Source organism: Montipora capricornis, chromosome 9, assembly GCF_036669925.1.
Source record: "Montipora capricornis isolate CH-2021 chromosome 9, ASM3666992v2, whole genome shotgun sequence".
Classification (NCBI taxonomy): Eukaryota; Metazoa; Cnidaria; class Anthozoa; order Scleractinia; family Acroporidae; genus Montipora; species Montipora capricornis.
Genome location: NC_090891.1, coordinates 45,616,342 through 45,641,502, shown reverse-complemented (window position 1 = coordinate 45,641,502; position 25,161 = coordinate 45,616,342). Strand labels below are relative to the sequence as shown.

Below are 25,161 nucleotides of genomic sequence, written 5' to 3'. Positions count from 1 at the left end.
AAATCCGGAAATTTCAGTTTGAGGTCAAATGGAAAGGCAATTTTCCGAAAATCTTTTCGGAAAGCGTGGACAACCTCCAGAGGTAGTCCACTATTTCCGTTCGAAACGGAATTCGGGAAATTCCCTTACCATTTGCGAGAATCGTTCCGTTTCCAGGCCCTTTCATATGTGGGATGGAATGCCGGGTAGTAAATGGTAAGCGCCATTCTCATCCGGTTGGTCAATAAATTTGTAAAGTAGCTTACCTTTATGACACCCCATGTTCAGTGGTAGGTCTTTTTTGTAATTCTGGTCGGATGGTATTATTCATAATTTGTGCAAAAATTAAACAACCTGGGGCCGGTTGCTCGAGACCTGGGGCCTTTTTTCATTTACATAAAATTTCCGGAAATTTCGGTGGAAATTTCCATCGGGTGAAAAACGTGTTCCATTTAACTCAGGTCCGTTCGCCGCCCAGTGATTGCGATTTTACGCGCCAAAATTAAAAAATGTGGCCGTGAATAGCCTTTAAGTGGTGAGAGCTTTCAAAAGTTGTAAATGGAACACACATTTCCATCGGAAAATTTCCAACGGGAAAACAGGACTACCTTTTGAGAAGTTTCGTTTATTCCGGAAATGTTCCAGTGGAGCGAACCAAAAACGTGTGTTCCATTTACATCCCAACCGGAATTTCCGGAATTTCTTGGTAAATGGAAAACGACCCTGGTTTGCGCTAACCGTTGGTTAAGAGGTGTCAAACCCTACAGGTTTCCATGGTATTTAACGCTGGTTAGCGCTAACCATGCTTCGAGCTTGCCGGGCCTGGGAGCGAGACTGGAATACGATTAGCGATGGCGTTATGCAGACGTCCCTTTTCCACGTGCAACAAAGGAATTAGGAGACGTCTGCACGCAGGCTATGTTGAACAAGAGGCTACGGGTAGCCTACACTTTGTTCGAAGGATTTTGGGCGACTTCCTTTAAGTTCACAGTATTTAAGTGGGTTTCAGCGGGTTACAGAGTCATACGATAACTGGGATATTGCATTGAGTGCAATGAAAAAGAAAAAACTCGTTTCCGGTCACGCACACAATTCGTTAATACATATTTCCTCGTTGATTTGTCACGTAGTCTTCCGTGGCTTAGTGGTCATCGCGATTGCCTCCCACTTGACTTGCCTTCTACAAGACGGAGAAATCTTACGCATGCGCAGCCAGAGCGCGACCCAAAAAAAAAAAGTAAGAATAAGGAAGTCTAAAGTCCAAAAACGGAGTCAAAACTATTTAACAAATTGATGTCAGTTTTTCATTCGTCTGTCATGTCATTGATCATGAATTTCGTCATAACATGGTCGCAGTAGCTGTGGATCCACGAGACGATAGCCGAGTGGATCCGAAGACCACTTTGCATATACTATCGCCCCGTGGATCCACCGCTACTTTGACAATGTGCAGTTCCCTGCGCAATTCCGGGATAGCCTATTGACCGAATGCGTAATGAGACTCACTAGCCTCGCTCTCAAGCAACATTTCTTTTGTATTTTGTCCATGCAAACGAGGCTAGTGAGGCTAATTAGCACATAAACAAAATAATATTTTTGGGCTGCCAGCATTCCGTAGAGGCAAGTGGGATTTTAAGTGACAAAGCTGCGACAGGAGCCTATATTAGTACGCCTGGAGAGCGTTGCGTCTCGGAAACGCTTTCAAGGCAAAAAAAAGCAAATAACGGTGATTCCTTCGTAACAAGCTCGATGAGGGGATTTCGCCTTTCGTTACAGTGGCAATAGTAGGGAGTTTACGCAAGGACGTCGACGACGTCTACGAGAACGCCACAAAATAATACGATTCGTGAACGAAAACAAAGGCCCTGCACGCCTTGCACGCGCGTTTTGCATTTTTACACATTTTTTTGCCGTCTTCGTCCTGACAACGACGTGAATTGACCAAATTTGAAATTGTGTAGAGGACGTGAGAACCTGACGAAACATTTCAGATTTTCATCCCAAACAACCATCCGTTCATGCCAATGTTGATACACACTTTCCATTCCGAACGACTTGGAGATATCACGAAATTGCTACAATAGAGCGAGCTTCAATCGGGTGTCGTAAAACCAAAACCAAAGTAATCACTTTGGCCAATCAAAAAGGACGGAGACAATCCAGTAAACCAATCAAAACTCGAAAAAAATAACACGTAGCCGACACAAAGCGCCGGAAAATGTGCACGCAATTGTGCACGCGCGAGCCACGATTGGTTTGGTTTCACTTCTGATTGGTTGAAAAACTGGCGCGAGAACTTTGAACCAATCACTGAGTGAAGTACTACAAAAGCAAAGCAATTCGCTAATTACTTTCGATACTCAATCGAAAACCGCTCTAACGGGAAATAATACTTTAAGGGAACGTTCTCGTTGGCTTCGTCTTCGTCCATGCGTAAGCTCCTTAATATTGGCTCTAACACACCAAAGAGTTGTGCCGATGTAAGCATTGGAGAAAGGTTTTGGTGGGAAAAATAGCTAGTCATTGCAAATCTTAAAGTGCCCTTATTGAAAATTTTTTTTTCCCATCTCAATCTAATTATTACGAATACCTGAAAGGTATCCAAGTTGTAATCTCGGTTGACTTTTTTGAACAATAGAATTAGGACGCGGGAATTTCATGGGTTAAAAGCTATGCGCGATAAGCCCTAGGGAGAGGTTGTAATTGAAAATATAAACACCACCCAGATGCAAAACAAACTTGTGAACACACAAACCTAAAATCTCGTAAACATAACGAACACAAAAGCGAATGAAAGAAACCTTAAGAAGAAACCACGTGGAAACGGTGAGCATGCGCTGTTTGACATTTTACAAGTTAACCGCTGATAAAATAAACCGTTTTGCACATATTGCGTATATTGCGTATTTTACAGATTGACATCGGCGTATATTGCGCATATTGCGTTGCGTATATTACGTATACTGCGTTGCGTATTTTACAACAAGCCAAACATTGTAATCAAATACAATAGAGAATTTTATATATGATAAAATGACACTAAAGTGCAATCAAATATTTGTACAAACGTTTCTTGAACTTATTAACACTGATCAGCGTCTACAAAATTATTCGGCCAAGCATTTCCAGCGGTCAATATATCTATTCCAAAAAGAATACTATTTGGTCGTCCATATCTCACATTTATTAGAGGATCTAGTATACGGCCGTAAGAAAAGAATGGATAATTTTCCAAGTTAACATTACAAAAACCTTTAATATATCCAAAAAGTTGTCTAAATAATCACAACGAGTTTTCAAGTCCATCCGTCCTAACTTAGTCTTTCATAATAAGCAGAGTCCTTGCCGAGAATCCATTTGGACCCGTTTCGTTGAGTTCGTTCTAATTTGTCTGACAAATATTCAGAATATTGCTGACGCGGCTTCCATGCGAGGCACCCATATTCTACCATAGGACGAACCATCGATACATACCCATATAGTCTCAGGACATTTTTAAGTAGGCCCAAGAAGCGGTTAGCTTTTGCAGCAATTGCAAGCACGTGTGCCCTCCAAGACAGATATTAGAAATGGTGACACCTGACCAAGATGTTTATGCGAGATGTTTATGTTATGTTAAGATGTTGATGTTTTAGTTAATGTTTTTGTAAGTGTCCTTGGACTGTTGAGAGCGATCTTTGTATAGAAAAAAGGATTTGACGCTAAAGCAACAGTGAAAACTGTAAGAAAGGAAACTGTAACAAAGTATTAGCTTGAATTTGAATGTAGGCCGGATACCCTCGAGTGACGACAAAACTACATTCCTGCCGCAATTGGGCCATTTGCGATTCAAGTCCGCGGAAAAAAAGGATAAAGGCCGAACGCTTTTCGCAACCAGTAATTTTCAGCGATGCAGCTGTTTATTAGCAGTAACCGCCTGTTACTTAAAGACTGAAAGCTAGCTGGAAAAGATTATGCAGACATTTGTCGGGATTCAGCGAGCGACGGCTAGAATTCAGGCCATTACGAAGTTTCTATTTGCCTGATGTCCATTGCAGTATCTTTCTTTTGTACACAAGTTCTCCATTTGGGCTTGTTGTTCCTCTAGGAAGAAGGGCACAGTACACTATGGTATCAGCACCTATGAAGGGACAAAAATTAACAACGTGAAAGGCGTTGGAAACGAAGCCACGGCCGCCGGGATAATTATTTATTATTTATATCATAATTCACAAAAGGTTTTCCATCACTATGGATAGTTCGTGTATTTTACATACAATTATGGGTGTGTATGTTATTTGTGCCAAATGTGTAGCATGACCCTCTTCAAGCCCGTGCTGGTAATAGGGAGCTTAAGCACGCGCGTTTTTGAGACGCAGACCGCAACCGGAAGTGAGCTGTTTTCCCTTTTAACCTGTTTTCACTTAACCACATTTACATTGCTAAGTATCTTTTCTCCATTAGAGATGATTAGTACAAAAATCTGGGAGACACCACTCTCCTGGCACGCGAAATGTTCTATTCCGGTTGCCGTCCGCGTCTCAAAAACGCGCGTGCTTAAGCTCTCTAATGTCAGCTGGGGCAGCCACACCTCTTCAAAAAATCATTCACAAAATGGTTGGGAAGGATTGCGTGACAATTTAAAATATCGATAAATAGTATAGCTGCTTCTACGTTTTAAACCGACATGAAATAAAAGGAAAAAAAACCAGACCTTCCTCTGGAGACCTGAGCCCATTGGGTCCACCCATATCAGTCCTCACCCAACCTGGACACACCTAAATGAAAAATACATCTTATAGTTTTTGTGCTTTAGGGATATAAATTGCTGTATTGCACTATGTCAACGGTCTGATGTAAGTACGTAAGCAAGCAAGCAAGCAAGCAAGCAAGCAAGGTAAGTAACAAGCTCGTTCCCAAGGTCTCTCCTCATCGACAAAGAGACCCTGCGAACGAGGTTGGGTAAGTAAGCTAAGGCCTAGTGTATGTATATATCCCTATTTGGGTTGACCCAAATAGTAAACCTCACAGGGTTGATTCAAACGTCGAATTTATCACTAATCACGATGTACAATGCTTTCGTGAAAGAAGTGAATTGTGGGACGCAAAAATAAATTATACAAATGCATGCATTTTATTCGGCACAGAAGTTGGCCACACGAGAAGTCGCTCCACAGTCGATTTTCCCATGTAGACCACTCGAACTTAATTCTTGGGTCGACCCAAATTAGATGGGTCGCTCTTAATTGATTCAAACGTCGATCTTTTCATGTACTTTATTGAATGAATTTGAGTACATGAAAAGTTGGACGTTTGAACTAGGCCTAAGCGAGCTAGCGAGTGAGTAAGTACGACCCCGTCAAGTAAGACCTCACGAACGGTGAAGTCAGATCAACGGCCTAACGACGAAACGGGCCGAATACTACTTTTAACTAGCAGTAATCAGGGTTTAGTTAGGTGCATTCGATTCCTGTTTTGTTATCGATGGAGAATTTGAAAGTAGTTGTATATTTTGAGGAGAATCGTTGTGCACCGCTTTCTATCATTTGTTCAGTAACGAAGGTATCACATGAAAAGTATTTTGACGGTTACCGGATAAATAACTACCCACTGGATAACTTAATCGGTTTTGCTAATGTTTATCCGCTGGATAGCGTTATTCGCCTCTTGAACAACCAGAACAACCGAGACCAGGTGTAGGATAACTGCAAACTGCCTACAAATAGCGCTGATAAACGGTATTCAAGTCTAAGCACCCATTTTAAGACAGTTCGCTTTCAATTACTGTGATTTAGGGTTAGTCTGGAGTCTGCGGTCTGCAGTCTGCAAGTGTCAGACACCGCTATTTTTCTCATCTGATTTGCAAAACATGAAAAAAATGATACAAAATAATCCTGTTTCTTTTCACTCGGCCTCGTTTGCTGGCCACTTGAGGAGCAACAGGGTTGTCAGATGGTTTTCGCAGCAGGTGAATGTGAATTTATTTTATCTGCTAACCACCATGCAGTGCAGTGGTGGATGACTTTTTTGCAAAACGTTTTTCCATCAGGGTATGAGTTATGCAATAACAGTTACTAACATCTGTTCATAACAGATGGTACTTGAACCACATTGGTTTAAGTGAACCTGAACATTTACTCACAGAATTCACAATGATTCCTTCCTGGGAATCCTGCTCAAACTGACGAGCTTGCGCCATGGTGAGGGAAATTATCCCTATTTTAGACACCCTATAAGCTGATAAATTCAACGAGTTAAAAAAAGTCAGAGCCGTGCGTAATTGAAAACAGAGTGTATGATGACCATGACGAAAAGAGTAATGATGATGATGATGATGTGTTATAAATATCGGTATTGTTTGCAATACAAGTAAATAACCCTCTTTGTGAAACATGATTGGTTAACTCAAAGGTGATCAGCCTAGCACTACTCGCCTCCAACCAAAGGGCTTCTGTATTTTCTGTGCTTTGGTGAGTAATGTTTTGGTCAGTCTCGAGTTATTCAGACTGTGTGGTTGATGGTGATCACGCCCCTTGGCTGCATTCTGAAGAGCCACCTGGCTATTCATTACCCCTTAGGTGAATAATTAACGAAAAATCATTTTTCCATGAACTGGTGAGTCTTTGACATCATTTCCTCCTCTATCCAGCTCTCTCAAGATCTTAAGGACCATTAAATAGGAAAATTCCAGTTAAAATAGACCGGCGTCTTTTTGAAATCAAGGCTTCAAACTTTGGTTGCTTAGTGTTTATAGTAACACAGTTTTGAAATCCAAACAAAAATAAGAATATTGAGTTTTTGGTCACAGGAGCACTTTAACTCCTCAAGACAATCAAGAGAGTAGTTCTGAAGTATACTGGTAAGAGAAGGATGAAGGCAGTGGCGAATTGGTAAGTGATAAATTATGTTGATGATGATAGTGGTTTGACCACTGCTAACAATGATGATGACGAGCTACCTGAGAATGGCCCCGGAGTTATATTTTACACAGGGAAATAAAAAATTGACATTGGACACACCTGGAGGAAGATGGGAATCATTAGGCCATTCCCATTCAGCCATCTTTCCATCTCTAGAGTCACTGATAAAATAAAATTATATATACCAGGCATAGACAAATTAAAAAAGGGAATAGTACCAGTGCTACATGTAATTAACTGAAACGACATAAATCAAGTAAAATTAAATTAGCTTAACGTCACAACATAATAATAATAATAATAACAACAACAACAACTTTACTTAAACTGCTAAAAATATATCAGTTTGTTAAAAACAAACACACTGGTAATAATACATGAGCAGAAAAATGTAAAATTTCTGAAATACATAAAAACGATAATAAAGGGTAAAATACAATCATATCACACAATCAAAATCAACTATTTATATAATTATTATCTTAATAGATAAAAGAGGATAGGAATATGAAATACAATATTTAATTTACCGTGCATCTATGACTTAATTTGTCCGATTTTTGCAAAAAACTATATTAGGCTGCTTTGAATGATGAAAAGGCTGTAATTAATCTTATCGATTTTGGTAAATCGTTCCAATCCTTCGCTGCAGCATATTGAAAAGTTTTTTGTCCAACTGTTGTATTTGCTTTTGGTAAATGTAGCGTAGTGTTGTCTCTGAGATCTCTCTCGTGCAGACTTGATCACCGAGGTAGATAGCCTTTTAGTTGGTTTGGACAGTTATAGTCTTTGATGATTTTATAGACCAACTGAAATCTCATAAAAAATGCCTTCGATTTTTTTATGTTAAGAGTCCCAATTTAGATCTCATACTCTGAGTGCATGAAGTCCTGTTAGCTTCAGTTGAGTATGGTGCTTATAACCTGATTTTGGAGCCTTTCTAGGCTGTCTATCATTAAATTTGCACATTCCATCCAAACAGAACATCTGTAATCAAAGATTGGTAGCATTATTTGTTTATAGATCTTCAATAGAACGCCTCTAGTCAGGAAACTAGGAAGTCTGTTTTATAAGACCGATTTTTAGATACATTCTTTTTTCCACATACATGTATGAAAGATGCTCTTTCCAAGGTAAGGTACTATCGACATAGACACCAAGATATTTATAGTTTGTAACTTCCTTGAGACGATGATCGTGAATAAAGATATTTAGATTGACCATTAGAGTTTTTTGAGACTTTGAGTTCCAATCTTCATGACTTCTGATTTTCCTGCGTGTACAACCATCTGATTACTTGATAACCATGAGCTAATGTTGTCAAGATCTCCATTAATACAATTAGATGCTTTGTTGATATCTCCACCACTGATTCCAGATTTAACAAATGCAGTTATTAAAAACTGAACCACGGATATCAGATTTCAAGCATTTTCATTTGCTTGCCAGACACAGGCTACAACTTTATCAGTTCATATACATGCTGTACCTAATATAGTCAAGGAATGCCTCAGCAATAAGTGAACTGAAAATATTTTTGCAGTACTCTGAGCAAAAAATGGCTGACAAAAGTCGTTTTGGACCGGAATTGACTGAGGCAGAAATCGATGCTCTAGTCGACAATACTACTGTCGGGACCATCATGGAGTTCTTAATAAAAAAATAATATTATTCTACTTGGGCTCGCTGGATATAAAATGATTATAACTAACTTGGCACGTTATCTATCACTTCATATCCAGTGCGCCCTCGTAGAGTAATTATTAAATACATCATCTATTTTTGAGGATAAAAGATTTGACATTACCTAAGGTATTTTTCGATAAGGGTTGTTATTTCTGGGATTGTTGATGCTGTCGAGGTAAACTGTTTCTGCAATGAAGGAGAAACACTGCTTAAGCTTGCCTTCTGGGACGACACATTTACTACCCTATTAAAACAATAAACATATAGTAAGACAAAAGAAAAAAGTTGACAGTAAAAACTGTTCACCACAATGACTTAACGCAGTAGGGTTTTCAATGTTCCTTTGTTGGAACAAAACAACAATATTTTTAAGTACTGTGAACGAATTGCTTTATTCTGCTTAATCCCCAACTCAATGGACCATATTAGCAAGCTTGCAATGGAGGCTAATGTGGGGGAGTATATTAAAAAGTATTTGCATTTGAAAAGGATTCCCCCGCATTAGCCTCTATTGCGAGCAAGTTCCAGTCCATACTGAGAATACCAATATGCGGTCAATTAGACCCATGAAGAGACAAGATAGATCTTTTTATTTACTCAATCGAAAGATCATGGTTTTCTGAGATAAAAACAATATTAATTTTGAAAAATATTCTGTACCAAGTCCCTGAGGAGAATTGGGATAGCAGAACTGTGACGTCAAAACAAGAATGCAGGAAATTTTAGGGACACAAATTTCATTCTTTTGTCGAATTTCATTATTGCAACTAAATGCAACACATCTCAGAAGCAGTGGCAGAAACTTCTGAATCTGAGAAAATGGAAAATTTGGGCACTGGAAAAATTTAATTATTGTTTTGACCTCACAGTTCTGCTATCCCCAGTCTCCTCACTAGCATGGTTTTGTACTCTGCCAGAAGTGAAAATTCCAAGCTTTAAAGGCTAAAGGACTCGGAAGGAAAATTGCTATAGAACTTTCCAAATTTTTATTGTTTTTATTGCAGTAAAACCATAATGTTTCCATTGGGTTAATAAAAAAAAATGTTATACACTTTATAAATTACTAGCAATGTCCAGAAGGAAATTAAAGCCTAAGAATTCATTCTCTGGAGGCCTAATACAAATTATTACAAACTCACAAAATGACCAGCTTCCAGCTGAAATTTTCAGGGTTTCCTACTGGTTAAGCTTTTAACCCTACCCTACCCCTGACGCATTGACCCCTGGAAGTGGAACTTCATAGATTTTACTCTGTCTAACGCCAGACAATTTTACTCGTCAATGGAGGAGGTCCAGGGTAGTTCAGGTTTCAATGGGTAAATAAAGTTGATAACTACCAATTAGTGATTCAACATAAATACCTTACCTTGCATGAGGTCGCAGAAGTGGAAAGAAACTGTTGCACATCTCCAGTGTTCCAAAGTAGTTTGTCTTAATTGTTGTTTCTGCCCTTTCTGTACAAGGGATTTCTTTTTGCTGGTGAAGAAAATTGACCAACTTTATTAGGCATTATAGAGAGTATGAAGTATTGGGATACATGCACCTCAACCATTTCCCTGCTAAAATATCTGTTACATTGAACACGCCTGCTGGCATGTACACTACAAAAATAGTTACTGTTAGGGGTGATGAATGGTAAAATGTAAGACTCGGCGAGATACCGAGACCCTTACTTGCGAATCTGAGACCGAGACCAAAACATGCAAGAGTTCACACCGAAATAAATGCAATATAAATGAGACTTTGAGACTCTTCACAGAGACTGTCGAGATTTTGAGATCGGATGAAAAGTTTGCTAGTGCCAAAATTTTGGAGGTACCAATAGCCACCCCTACTGCTCCTCGTTTTTTTACTTACATGTAAATACATCCAAGTATGGCTATTAGTCCAACATGGGGATATAAACAGTGAAAATTAATTGGTACAAGTGCACTTTTCTTTGTCCATTTAAGTGACTAGGGTAATAAAGACAAGCATATCAAACAGAGCTTTACAAAATATTATAAACAGATCTCTCTTAATGGCATTTTTGTTCATTTACATTTTCACAGCTAATTGAGCTCTTTGTGCAGAGATACGTTTGATGCACAACAATACCGGTAATTGAATCACATGAGCCAAAGGTTTGACGTCCAATTAAAGTGTCCCTTTAAGCTTTTGCTACTTATTTCTATAACAATAAGGTAAGGGTAAAGGTTAGCATTATGTTAGCTTAGGGTAAATGCATGCAACTGTTTATCTTTTCTTGAGGAACAGTATTCGGAGGGACACCGTAACCTTGACCATTCAAGACGACTCGATCGAGCCTCTCTTACCTCGAGAAGCACAGCAGCATTGTTGATCAAAATGTCCAGACCACCAAATTTATCACGCACATGATCTCGAAGCTTCCTAACACTCTCCAATGAGGTAATGTCAAGTGGATGGAACTGGATGTTTGTTGCACTCAGTTCTTTGCTAAGCTCTTCACAGACTTTGGTACCAATGTTTGCATCCCGCGCTTCAAAAGTTAAGCAAACACCTTATCATTAATACCAAATGTGTCATTTTGTGCCCCTAATACCATTCTTTAGGATAACTAAGGCCTCCTTCCAAGGAGAGAAATATTGTCACTCTTTTTCCTCTTTTGTTGTGAGTGCCAAATTGTTCCCCTTTAACTAAGACAGACAAAATAATGCTGCCGTCAATATCTAAAGAAAAGATACATCATGCAGGAACAGACCTCAATAAAACCTGTGTATGGAGTCACCATCTGCAATAATTTTATTGTTACCTGAAGTTCAATTATTATCGAATTGAAACAATTATTATTGTGTAGGTCTAATGGTGTAATCTGTTGGCTGGACGTTATTTAATTTCTCTCTGAATTTTAAGAATGAAATTGAATCAACTTGATAATTCCATGTTTACTTGAAAATAAAGACAAACATAACAGGATTTCTTCCAAGAAAGTTTATGTTTCTCAAAGAACAACCAGTGTTGCTCAAATGAAGCATCAAGCCGTAAAAAATGAAAGAAAAAGTGAACCTGTGTTTGATACATTTATTTGCAGCTTCTGTTCCTAGTTTAATGGAACATACTTTTTCAGTGAGTGATTAACCCATTGACTCCTGGGGGTTCCCCATTGACGAGTAAAATGGTCTGGCATTAGACAGAGTGAAAGACTAAGTCTGGCCAGTTTAGGGGTGAATGGGTTCACCTCACTTTTAATGGCACGCAACTAGATGCACGTCCAATTTTTCAGGGGCACCCAAGGAATCTGTTCCCCACATTATCTGTTCCCCAGAGGAATCTTGCTGGCTGGCAAAAATACAGGTGTTTCGATGAGCTGGCTGGGAAATTTTGTTATTGATAGAGTTTTTGCCTGGGAATTACTGACGTTTTCTAGCATTTCAACCCGCGCTGGCTGTAGAAACTCTGAAGACTGAGGACGACTTAAAAAAAAAAAAAAAAAAAAAACCCTTCCCTCTCCCAGAGAATAGCCACAAACATACGACGGCTGGTCAGAGTGATTGCGCTTGCGGAAAAAACCTGTCTTGTCCCGGTTTTGTCGCTTTTGTTCGATCGTTTTGGATCGAGGGATTTGAAAGCGCGCGGAATTCCTGGCTGGGAAATAGATTTGATCAGCTGGCTGGGAAACCAACCAATTTTATTTAGCTGGCTGGGAAATTTCTTGTGTGTCTTGCTGGGAAAAAGGAACAGATAATGTTTTCCCAGCAACACTGAAAAACACCCGAAAATGCCTTAATAACATTTGTTTTCATTAACTGGGGTATAATAATACATTTTACAACAAATTGGTCGTTGGGTGCCCCTGATTTTTATACCCAACATGAAGTGTCACAGGTCTCTGTTTTACCAATACATAAAGTATCCTAAACATCGATTAAAGCTAACCTTAGGCCTATATAAGCATTTGTAAACGGTTAGGGTTGTTTCTGTATTCGTAAAACCATAGCCTGTGACCTCGACCTGTGACTTGAGACCTGTGTTTTGTACCTGACCTCTAAGCATGGGTGACCCTATTCGATGGAATGATAGAATGAAATAGCAGAATGGCGGGATTGCGGAATACACGGAATATTCTAAAATATAGAAAATATGGAGTAATTTGAAACACAGAATATATGGAACATTCTAAAACACAGAATATACAGAATATTCTAAAACGTGGGATGAGAGGAAAGTGTTTTAAGAAAGGATATAAATATTACATTTTTTGCTCGTGAGTAGTCTGGGTAGGATAACATAACTTCAGGTGATAATTTTACATTTCCTCGAGACAAAAGATGTAAAAATGTGTAACAGAGAAGAGTTCACCCCTGGGTGATATGTTTCCCCACTTCCGTTTTTGTGCCTCTCGGACTATGCCGAAAATTCGCACGCGCACTTTCCCACATTCAGAGAAGGAAAAATGGAGAACGACGATGGTAAGTGTCTTATCGTATCGTATCGTATCGTATCGTATCGTTACGTCATCTTATCGTTTCTTTCGCAGGCTTATTTGCTAAGTCAGTGCTTTTATGAAGGTCTTTCTTCAAACTTTATTGCCGAGGGACTAAATCGCAACCACCGTAATGTATTTATCCTTCTACAGATCAATAACAACAACACCAGAGAGAGAGAGAGAGAGAGTGGTCTGTATGTGACCGATCATAACAGCATCTGCTGGGGAAATCGTGTATGAACCAATTTAGGTTTTGTAACAAAGACCTTCAAAAAGGCACTGACTTAACAAATCAGCCTCCAAAACAAAAGATAACAAGGTCTTCGTTACAAAACCCAATTGGTTCATACACGATTTCCCTAACAGATGTTGTTATGATCGGTCACATGCGGACCTCTCTCTGTCGGTGTTGTTGTTATTGATCTGTAGAAGGATAAATATATTACGGTGGTTGCGATTTGGTCCCTCGGCAATAAAGTTTGAAGAAAGACCTTCATAAAGGCACTGATTTAGCAAATCAGCCTGCAAAACAAAAGATAACATGACATACCTTACGTTTTTAAGACAATTGAGACACTTACCATCATTTTTCTCCATTTTTCCTTCTCTGAATGTGGGAAAGTGGGCCTGTGAATTTTCGGCATAGTCCAAGAGACACAAAAACGGAAGCCGGGAAGCATATCACCCAGGGGTGAACTCTTCTGTGACACAATTTTACATCTTTTGTCGCGAGGAAATGTAAAATTATCATCCAAAGTTATGTTATCCTACCCAGACTACTCACAGGCAAAAAATGTAATATTTATATCCTTTCTTAAAAGACTTTCCTCTCATCCCGCATGAAATAGTATATTCCGTATATCCCGTGTTTTAGAATATTCCATATATTCCTCATTTTAGAATATTCCGTGTATTCTGCAATTCTGCCGTTCCACCATTCCGTTCCATCATTCCACCGTTCCGTTCAATAGGTTTACCCCTAAGCATTGGCAATTAGCCCTTTTCAACAACCAGTAAGTGTAAGGGTTAGATTTATTTTTTGGAGGGGGTAACTACACCTGTTTACCTTTACTTGAGGACTGGAGTTTGGGTGGCATGACTATTCCAGGGGTGAGGGGTAGGAATGAAGGGTACAATAGCTGAACAACCCAAAAATGCTAAACTTACGCCTAAACACTAGGCTTCAGATAATGTTTAGGCCTAAGGTTAGAATTTTTGTAAAGGTTTGGGTTGTTTCAGCTATCGTACCCTTCATCCCCTTCCCCAACCTCCTACCCCTAACCCCCTACCCCCCTCCCCTGGAATAGTCATGCTGAATTTGGGGGACACTTTGTGATCATTGTGTGTTCTAAACTCCCAGACACATGTGCAGTTGAAGTTGGGGAGAAGACCATGCATTTAACTACGTGCATTTCTGGACACATTTCAATTACCTGTGAAAATGACAACTCCATTAAACTCTTTGCTCAATCTTTTAACAACTGCATAACCAATCCCACGGTTTCCTCCGGTGACCTTAAAGATGGAAATAAAATGCAAACCACAATTACTGCTAGGTCACAATCCCATAATCGTTCACTTTCAAGTTCTCCATGACCACCGAATAAAAACACAGAGGACGCAATATGTTACAGGCTAACCCTGTAAAAATATATCCTCAGTGTTTTTATTCAGCGGTCCTGGAGAACTTGAAACCTTGACTATTTACAGTAGTCTGGAAGTAGGGGTCGGAGCAGATATTGTTGTTTCTTCTGTGCACAAGTGTGTGGCACTACAATTTACATGGTAGTCCTAGCATCATCACTGGCTGATGCTCAGCAACTTTAGCTCCACGATATTTCCATATCATGCAGTGATGAAAATGCCTATATGTAATTGTACTTTGAATAGTTTCTATATTGCTGTAGCTAGCCTGTGCCACAGATGGTAACATGGCCCCTGGCCTGTTAATGAACTATTGACAAACTAACAAAATCTTTGATAATGACCAATCACTTGTCACAGAGTAATTTCACTTGGGATTGCCCCTCCTAGAAATAAATAAACGTACCCTCCAATGCATTCGTTCAAAATCGGCTTTTTGCAACTCTGTTCAGAACTTAGGCTAGCTAATGTTTCAGTAATAAAGTTTGTTGTGCCTTTATTCTGGTTTACTTAGTTTTGGCATTTTGTCTACAGTTCTGCTCAGAATGGGTGGGTAAAAAAGTCGGACCGGATCATCTTGGATCACTCACTTTGAATTGAGCAAAAAACAGTTTTGTGAGCCAAAACTGTTCAATGTTTGCACCCATTTCACCAAGGTTAGCTTACAGATTAGGGCTAGGGTGATTTCTTGAGCCCTTATCATTTTTTTTACATTGATCCGAGGTGAGCAATTGACCAAGTTGATCCACAGGCAGACAACCCTAAGGATGCGACAGCGTGTGATGTTATGTTATTTTGAGACAGTTGGAATGACCGATTCAACTGATTGAGGAAAATGTTCCATAAAAACTTCAAATCGCGATGTTTCTTTTCGAAAATTCATTTTATGGATGGCCAGATATAATAATAATAATAATAATAATAATAATAATAATAATTCTTATATTGCGCGCTTTCCATGAAATGATCAAGCGCGCATTACATGATTAGATGTGTTTTTGGGACGCTTTGATTTCCTCTTCAGATCCCACGCGTCGCCACATACAATATAAATAGACAAGGCGTGCAACTTCCTCCCACCTTTGGGCAAGTAGAAAGTGGATAATTTTGCTAGCATCGTGCCACAAATCATCGTATTTGCACGGCTCTGCAACCTCAAAATCCTGCTCGATTTTCAAGCTTCGCTCAGGTTTTTGTTATTTCCAGATGATCCAGACATCGCTCATGCATCATTGGAATTTTATAACCGTCATCAAAATTAATTAACCAATCAAAAAGCACAGATTTCCCCCAGAGACAAAATTATTAATCTGTGCTTTTTGATTGGGAATGAAAAAGGAATGAAAAAGGAATGAAAATAACAATAAACTCAAATATTGCGTCTCTAGGGTAAACAGCATAACTTCATGCTTTCTTTTCATTATATATTCGAGTTCATTCGTATTTGCATTTCTTCATAATGAGTTAAGGTAAGTCGCAAGGTTGCAATTTAAGCTTTTTTACTCGTTTTTTTTTTTTTTACCATGTTTAATATTTTATCGCAATGTTTTATAGTGAAGAAAACAAACAGGTTTCATTTTTGAAATCAATTAAAACTTGGGCCACTTAGTGTTTAGCATAGCTAACATAAATTATTATTATTGATTTTTGGTCATAGTGTATAAGCTATATTCAAATTTTTCTAAACCAGAGCAGTATAGAACTTTCTCTGATTGTCAACCTGGTTGCAACTGTATTAACCTAAGGGACCGATCATTATTTATGTGCAGGGAGGGGGGAGGGAAAAAAGAAGGGGCGATCAAGACTATTTCAGATTGGCTAGAGGGGGTTTGAACCTTTTTTAAAAAAGCTTAAGGGAGTCAGCAGTTTGAGGTATATTTGAAGAGGGGTCCATTGACCAAGGTGGGTAGAGCTAGATGGAGCAGGGTCACCTATTCAACAGACAACACAGTCTCCCCCGCAGCTATTTTTAATAGTGTCATCACACAATGCTCCTCCCCACAAAGAGGAGACTATCTTTCCAACATATTTTTCTCCCTCCCCCCCCCCCCCCACCCCCCATCTTTACATAAATAATGACCAGTCCCTTACCTTGCATCGCCCAATGAAGTTGATTCCATGTCCTGCAGGTCACTAACTAACAAAAATTTAATTAATTTTTTAAGATTCCAGGGGCCCATTTCTCGAAAGTCCCGAAAACTTTTCGGGCCGGAAAAGCCAACCGCCAGTTATGGAAAGCCGATCTTTTAACATGTTTTCAAGGTAACAAAAAGAAAAATAACTGTGAAGTTTGACGAATTAAATGCTCTCCGTTCTTGAGTTACAAAGGGAATTGTGACACCCAAAACTGGCTCGTAAAGTTTCGGGACTTTTGAGAAACGGTCCCCAGGGCTGCATTATGAAGTCCTTCAAAACTGTAGATCGGGACTTCAATAGCAAAGTGATGCTACCTCGCACTCAGACCTCGTGATGGAATCATCACATTGCAAATATCACACACACATTCCAGTTAAAACTAATCAAGCGAAAGTATGGCGCGCCGTTTGTTTCAAAATTAATTCTATCTACCGATTGGCCCACTCATAAGTTAGTCCATACTCTCTTCACCTAAGTGACCTTTATAGTTGGGTAGTTAGCATTACTTGATCAGTTGCAAGTCACTTATTCCATATTTTATCAATTTTACTGATTTATCGATTAGTTGTCTCTTACATTCGATCCGTTGTGTTCCTGATATTCCATCACTTGTACGGTTTTATTAATTAGTTGTGTGCTAATATTCGATCAGTTGTACTGATTTATCGATCAGTTGTGTCCCTAATATTATCTCAGTTGTACTGATTTATCGATCACTTGCGTACCTAATATTCGATCAGTTGTGTCGCTAATATTCGATCAGTTGTACTGATTTATCGATCAGGTGTGTACCTAATATTCGATCAGTTTGTGTCCCTAATATATGATACGAATATTCGATCAGTTGTACGTACTGGTTTATCGATCAGTTGTGTCGCTAATATTCGATCAGCCGGTACTGATTTATCGATCAGTTGTCAGGAGTACCCAATGACTATTTTTGACAAAATTGTTCCTATAATGTTGCAGCAACTATTACAATGTTTCTACGTCAATCTTCGTTAATATTTAACGTTCCTGGGAAAAAAATACCCGCTCTTCACTGCCAGCGAGCAAGAGTTTCAGGAAATAAAAGTCCCAGCCAGCCATCGTGTGAGACGGCTTTTAACCAGCCAGCATATTTTAAAATGCGAAATGACACATATTGCCAGCCAGCACATAACGTTTGCCAGCGAGCGGTGGCGTACATTATGAGCCAGCCAGCAAGGTTTCAACATCAATAGTAATAAATAATTACATAATATTTAAAAATTAATAGTAATAAATATTAATAATATTAATAATAATAATAATAACGACAATAATAGTAATAATAATAATCATAGTAAAAATAATCTGTACTCACAGTTTCTTGAAAGAGAGGTCCTCGCTAAAATGTAAACTTGGGAAGTAGTTGCAGGGCGATCAAGATGACGCGTAAACAAATAACAACGCAATGAACACAGAGTCAAAATGTTAGTAGTTTCTTTTTCCCTTTGTTGTTGCACTGTAACAACTCGGCATTTAAGGACGTTCGCGCGAAAATTAATCGTGCTGTTTCACTCAAATGGAAACCATTCCCTCTCTCCTTTTCGCGAAACGTAACGATGCTGACGATGAGGTGGTAATGGCATGCCAAGAATGCACAGTCAATTAATCTTTTTCGCGGCGAAAAGTAACGATGAGGAGGTAATCACATGCCAAGAATGCACAGTCAATTAAACCTTTTCGCGAAATGTAACGATGCTGACGATGGGGCGGTAATCGCACGCCAAGAATGCACAGTCAATTAATCTCTTTCGCAAGATAACAATGAGAAGGTAATAACATGCCAAGAATGCCATCAGCCATTGTCGTATTTAATCAGACAATCGCCGAAAAAGTTCCACAACAGAACTGGTGCAAAGTTTCACAGCAAAAGCCATGGTCGTATGTGGTCAGACAATCACCGCAAAAGTTTCACACCAGAACTGGTGCAAAGTTTCACAGAAAAAGCCATGGTCGTATGTGGTCAGACAATCATCGCAAAAGTTTCACACAAGATGTGGTGCAAAGTTTCATAGAAAAAGCCATGGTCGTGTTGTGGTCAGACAATCACCGCAAAAGTTTCACACCAGAACTGGTGCAAAGTTTCACAGCAAAAGCCATGGTCTTATGTGGACATACAATCATAGCAAAAGTTTAACACAAGAGGTGGTGCAAAGTTTCATAGAAAAAGCCATGGTCGTGTTGTGGTCAGACAATCACCGCAAAAGTTTCACACCAGAACTGGTGCAAAGTTTCCCAGCAAAAGCCATAGTCGTGTGTGTACATGTGGTCAGACAATCACCGTAAAAGTTTCACACCAAAGCTGGTGCAAAGTTTCACAGAAAAAGCCATGGTCGTTTACCCTAATTTCATAATTAAAAGTTTGTTTATGATCAGTTGTAATGGAGTGAACCTTATTACAAGTTTGTCTCTCTGATCTCGGGAATTTTGGAATATAGTTTTTGGTTTTCTTTCTTATGTTTTCTGATCCGGGTCGGTTCGAGTTGATCCGTCGTCGACTGACGGTCCGAGTCTGTTGATCCGGTCCGACTTTTGTATCTGCCTCTGCAAAAGGCCAACGAGGGCTCTTTTCATGCAATGTCTCGTTTTATAAACGTTTCCGTTTATGACTTCGCAGATCTGCCACACTGATTGTTTATTGTTCCGAGCGCTCTGGATATGATCTTTCACTGATTTCTGACTTAACCGCACAATTAAAAGAAAAATGCACTGAAGCAACATCACCGGGCCATTTGGGGCAGCGTAAGCAATATTTTCAAGGTTTTGGTTATGTTAGGATATTATGATCTTTAGTTTGCTCTTTTGGCCCTATTCGCAATAGCGTAAGACTTGTTTATTTTGACAAAGATTCTGTCATCACCAACGCTCAAATGCCGCGGGATGGTCTCTCGCGTCTTCAAAAAGTTCCGCATGAAGAATTTTTTCAAAAGCACTGCCGACAAAAGGCAAAAACTGGACAGACTATTGAAGTCTTTTTTTTGTCAATAATCTGTTGTAGAGGAATATTTCTTTTACTCAGAGTAAGGTTCAGAGCAAGATCGCTCATTTTGACCAACTGCAAAGTACAAATTTTCTTTACAGTCTGTCTTTAGTTGGGATGTAAGCTTACAAACAAAAATTGACAGGAAAGAAATTTCGGTTTTCGTTTTGTCAACTGTAAGAAAATTCTAAATTTGTCCGCTTGTGGACAGGCCCTTAACGTACTTTTTTCTGAAAAGAGTTTTGTTGCAAGCATTTTCTCTGAATGACAGACGACCAAGGCTGACCAAGTTTCACAGCAAAAGCCATGGTCGTGTGTCATCAAACAATCACCGCAAAAGTTTCACACCAGAACTGGTGCAAAGATTCACAGCAAAGCCATGGTCGTGTGTCGTCAGACAATCACCGCAAAAGTTTCACACCAGAACTGGTGCAAAGATTCGCAGCAAAAGCCATGATCGTATGTGGCCAGACAATCACCGCAAAAGTTTCACACCAGAACTGGTGCAAAGATTCGCAGCAAAAGCCATGATCGTATGTGGCCAGACAATCACCGCAAAAGTTTCACACCAGAACTGGTGCAAAGATTCACAGCAAAAGCCATGGTCGTATGTGGTCAGACAATCACCGCAAAAGTTTCACACCAGAACTGGTGCAAAGTTTCACAGAAAAAGCCATGGTCGTATGTGGTCAGACAATCACCGCAAAAGTTTCACACCAGAACTGGTGCAAAGTTTCACAGCAAAAGACATGGTCGTGTGTCGTCAGACAATCACCGCAAAAGTTTTAAACCAGAAGTGGTGCAAAGTTTCACAGAAAAAGTCATGGTCGTATGTGGTCAGACAATCACCGCAAAAGTTTCACACCAGAACTGGTGCAAAGTTTCACAGCAAAAGCCATGGTCGTACGTCTGGAGACAATCGTTGTCGTGGTCAGCCTTGGTCGTCTGTCATTGAGAGCAATTGCTTGCAACAAATCTCTTTTCAGAAAAAAGTACGTCAAGGGCCTGTCCACTAACGGACAAATTTAGAATTTTCTTGCAATTGACAAAACGAAAACCGAAATTTGTTTCCTGTCAATTTTTGTTCGTAAGCTTACATCCCAAGTAAAGACAGACTGTATAGGAAATTTGTACTTTGCAGTTGGTCAAAATGAGCGATCTTTCTCTCAACCTTACTCTGAGAAAAAGAAATATTCGTCTACAAAAGATTATTGACAAAAAAAAAACACTTCAATAGTTTGTCCAGTTTTTGCGTTTTGTCGGCAGTGTTTTTGAAAAAATTCTTTATCCGAAACTTTGTGAAGACGCGACAGACCATCCGCGTTTGAACGTTGGTGATGACAGAATCTTTGTCAAAATAAAGAAGTCGCAGTAATACGCTATTGCGAATAGAGTCAAAAAAGTAAAATAACGATCTTAATTTCCTAACGTAAACAAAACCTTGAAAACATTGCTTGCGCTGCCCCAAATAGCCCGGAGATATTGCTTCAGCGCTTTTTTTTTTTTTAATTGTACGGTTAAGTCAGAAATCAGTGAAAGATCATATCCAGAGCGCTCGGAACAATAAACAATCAGTGTGGCAGATCTGCGAAGTCATAAACGGAAACGTTTATAAAACGTGACATTGCATGAAAAGAGCCCTCGGTGGCCTTTTACAGAGGCAGATACAAAAATCGGATCGGATCAACTGACTCGGACCGCCAGTCCACGTCGGATCAACTCGAACCGACCCGAATCAGAAAACATAAGAAAGAAAACCGAAAACTAGATTCCAAAATTCCCGAGATCAGAGGAACAAACTTGTAATAAGGTTCACTCCATTACAACTGATCATAAACAAACTTAAGATGAAATTAGGGTAAACGAACAATCGCTCTTCATCCCTCAGTTCAGCTACATGGCTACGTGGCGATCTCAAATACAGATTTGAATATGTTCTGCTAATGTTGTGCATTATATTCAACGGAAAGACTATGCGTCGTCTATCGGCAGAGAACTGTTTGGAAAAAACATTTCCAGCGGCGTTTCCTAAACTGACTATATAAGACAAAAAACGCAAGATTTTGCTTACCTTAACTTTTGGCTGACTTCACAGATACGGATCGACCAGTGGCCAGTAGGCGCTAACTAGACAAAAAACCCAACAATCGAACCAAACAAGCAGGAGGTTTCTTCCAAGCTACAATAAGATTAATGTAAACCGAAAGCGAAACCGGGCAAACAATACGAGACCGTCAGTGGTGCGCTCAAATCAGTGTGTTGAAACTATTTCTCAGGAATTCACAGCATGGTATGCCTTGCTTTATTGCATAACTTAACATTGACACACCCCAGTCAATAATTAGCACCATGGATAGAACAAAATATTGTACTGGCAAAATACTCAATTAGGGCGATTTCAAAGGTATTTGCGCGAGATCGCGTTTCGCCTTTCTCGCGTGGCTTGATTTTCACACTCAATTAATTGCATGTTTCGCTCGCTCTACTTTCCCTGGAAAACGAGGAACTATTCAACAGTGCGAAGATAGATATATTTTTTTATAGTACGGTTACCACGAGAAAAACAAACTCTACAAACTAGAGATTCTTTTGTCTAGCCAGAACCCGCGTTGCAACGTAATTTCCCAGCAAGCGTGGTGTTTATATAGAGACTTTCCAGCAAGTTAAGTAGCGAACGTTCAATTTCCCAGCCAGCGCAATTCTGCCCTGTAGAGCGGGTATTTTGCAGAGCGGCTCCGTTCACAGGCGCCCCAAGCTGAAAATACGTGGTGTATGCGACAGTTTGTGTATATAGAGAATTGTATGGGAAAATCACCGATCGTAAAAAAATTGTGTAAATAACTATCTCATTTGAAATAAAGTTTTCCTACCTCAAATGTGTGACCAACTTGTCTCTTTTGGCGAGTTTCGAGCCATTCTGACGCCGTTTAGTGAAGTCATCCGGAAGGCCGCCCAGTCACAAGTCAACAACGGTCGTGTTGCCAGCGCGCGGTCAAATTCAAATGGACCAATCAGAGTTGAGGCTGAAACCATCTTGCGAGTTTCCGTTGTTGACTACCCGGTCACAAGCCTCTGAGGAAAGCCGAAGAGGTGAATTTTAAGGCAAAGTTTTCGTTCGCCACGAGTCTTTCGGCCACCGAAACACACGTATTTGGAGTGAAATTTATTGGGCTTTATGGAACTGTTGTTTTTATTGCGATTCGGGACTTTTCCTGTTGAGGAGAAAACGATTTGTGGAGTGAGGTCTGGCCAGCGATGGATGGAGTCACCGGCCTTCCCATTATTTCAGCAACGGCCTTCCGGATGACTTCACTAAACGGCGTCAGAATGGCTCGAAACTCGCCAAAAGAGACAAGTTGGTCACACATTTGAGGTAGGAAAACTTTATTTCAAATGAGATAGTTATTTACACAATTTTTTTACGATCGGTGATTTTCCCATACAATTCTCTATATACACAAACTGTCACATACACCACGTATTTTCAGCTTGGGGCGCCTGTGCTCCGTTGGGTACTCCTGAGTTGTGTATCGATCAGTCGTGTCCCTAATATTCGATCAGTTGTACTGATTTATCGATCAGTTGTCCCTCATATTCGATCAGTTGTACTGGTTTATCGATCAGTTGTGTCCCTGATATTTGATCAGTTGTACTGATTTATCGATCAGTTGTGTCCCTAATATTCGATCATTTGTATTGATTTATCGATAAGTTGTCTCTCTCAAATTCGATCAGTTGTGTGCCTAATATTTGATCAGTTACACCGATTTATCGATCAGTTGTACTTGTTTGCCGATCAGTTGTACTGATTTATCGATCAGTTGTACTGCCAATTGTTTATAGATCAATAAATCAGATATTCGATCAGTTGTACTGATTTATCGATCAGTTGTGTCCCTAATATTAGGTCAGTTGTACTGATTTATCGATCAGTTGTGTCCCTAATATTAGGTCAGTTGTATGCTTAATATTCGATCAGTTGAACTGATTTATCGCCCTTATTCGAGAAGACTAGAGAGTGTAACCATTTGCGAAACCATTTGCAGATTTCATTACAAAGGCAACACGTTCTCCTTGGTTATTAAAGACCCTAAGTGTTGGTCCGGTCGGATTCGAAATCCAGGCCTCAAGCATGATAGCCCTGAGCCACCGGTGTGGTCCGCGGTCAATATCATTTTAAGTTATTCTTATTGTTATCCATTGTTCTGATCAAGTGCTTGTATAAAGCTTAGAATCAATCTGCTGTACGAGTGTCTTTTACTTGACCTGTCTAATTACTGATTTGATGACCATAATTAGAATTTATTGATCCAAATGATCAATCTATTGGTTGAAAAAAACATATTGGTTAACAACTGGTCTGGTCGCCATTACCCATGCGCAATTGTCTCTTCAGTGTTTGCAATTGTCCCGATTTACTGGTGAACTTGAGAATGCTTTCGGATTTCATGCTAATTGGCGTGCGACGTGCTTCTTTATATTGCAAATAAGTGCTTCGTTGTATCATCTATTATTATGAATTTACCAAGGGAGTGGACATTGTTTCTTGGTCTGGTTGACGATCTACTGAATGAATGTGACTGTCGCATGTCAAGTCAAGATTACAGCGCTTTAAAATTGGTGATGCTGTCATTAAAGGCTGTTTCAGAAGAGTCTAAGGGCTTCACCTTTAATAAAACCTTTTTTCACGCCTGGTGGGTGGCTCGAGGTAAAATGTACATGTACTGAAAGATTTCAGTCGGCTTGTAATGTGTTCGGATGTCAAGGATCGATTCGTTTCTGAATCTTTCTCCCTTAGATATGATTGTGTCGAGAAATGTTATTTCTATCTCTGAGATTTCAGCCGTGAATTTGATTGTAGGGTGGAAGTTGTTAGCTTTTATGAACAGGTTTATTTCCTGTATGTTGGAATCCCACAATGAGAAAATGTCGTCAATATAACGTTTCCACTTTATTGGTTTTGAGTTGCTTTGGTTTATCAATTTTGTTTCTATTTCCGCCTTGAAGATGTTGGCAAATGCAACTGCCATTTTCGTACCCATTGCGGTTCCATGGATCTGGAGGTAATTTTTTCCAATAAATTCTCTTTAAGGATAAGGCAAAGCATTTCTTTAAGATGGTGGGATGGGATGGGAGGGTTGTAGTTGTGAAATTTTTCGTATGCTTTGCATATCGTTGTAATACCCTCCTCTTGTGGTATGTTTGTATACAAGCTTGTTACATCCATAGACACCAAAATAGTATTTTGAGGGACCTTTGTCTTCTCTATAAAGTTTATGAAGTGTGTTGTATCCTTAAGATACGATTTCTGTGTCTGTGCAATCGGCTGTAGTAATTTGTCCACAAACGATGATAGTCTTTCT

The 25,161-nt window shown here is 39.5% G+C and overlaps 1 protein-coding gene across 2 annotated transcripts in view; it reads right to left on the bottom strand.

The window, feature by feature from the left end:
- Positions 1 to 2,980: 2,980 nt before the first annotated feature.
- Positions 2,981 to 25,161, bottom strand: part of LOC138015816 (carbonyl reductase [NADPH] 1-like) — a 29,761-nt gene continuing 7,580 nt past the window's right edge. The window contains exons 2-9 of one of the 2 annotated variants that reach the window (XM_068862927.1): positions 14,445 to 14,526; positions 10,880 to 11,064; positions 9,931 to 10,040; positions 8,686 to 8,808; positions 6,978 to 7,039; positions 6,101 to 6,195; positions 4,673 to 4,736; positions 2,981 to 4,099 (exon numbers count right to left, since the gene is read on the bottom strand). In XM_068862927.1, coding sequence (XP_068719028.1) covers positions 3,993 to 4,099; positions 4,673 to 4,736; positions 6,101 to 6,195; positions 6,978 to 7,039; positions 8,686 to 8,808; positions 9,931 to 10,040; positions 10,880 to 11,064; positions 14,445 to 14,526 — 828 coding nt within the window. In that variant the 3' untranslated portion in view covers positions 2,981 to 3,992. The remainder of the gene's footprint in view (positions 4,100 to 4,672; positions 4,737 to 6,100; positions 6,196 to 6,977; positions 7,040 to 8,685; positions 8,809 to 9,930; positions 10,041 to 10,879; positions 11,065 to 14,444; positions 14,527 to 25,161) is intronic. The other variant, XM_068862926.1, reaches the window with a different exon arrangement.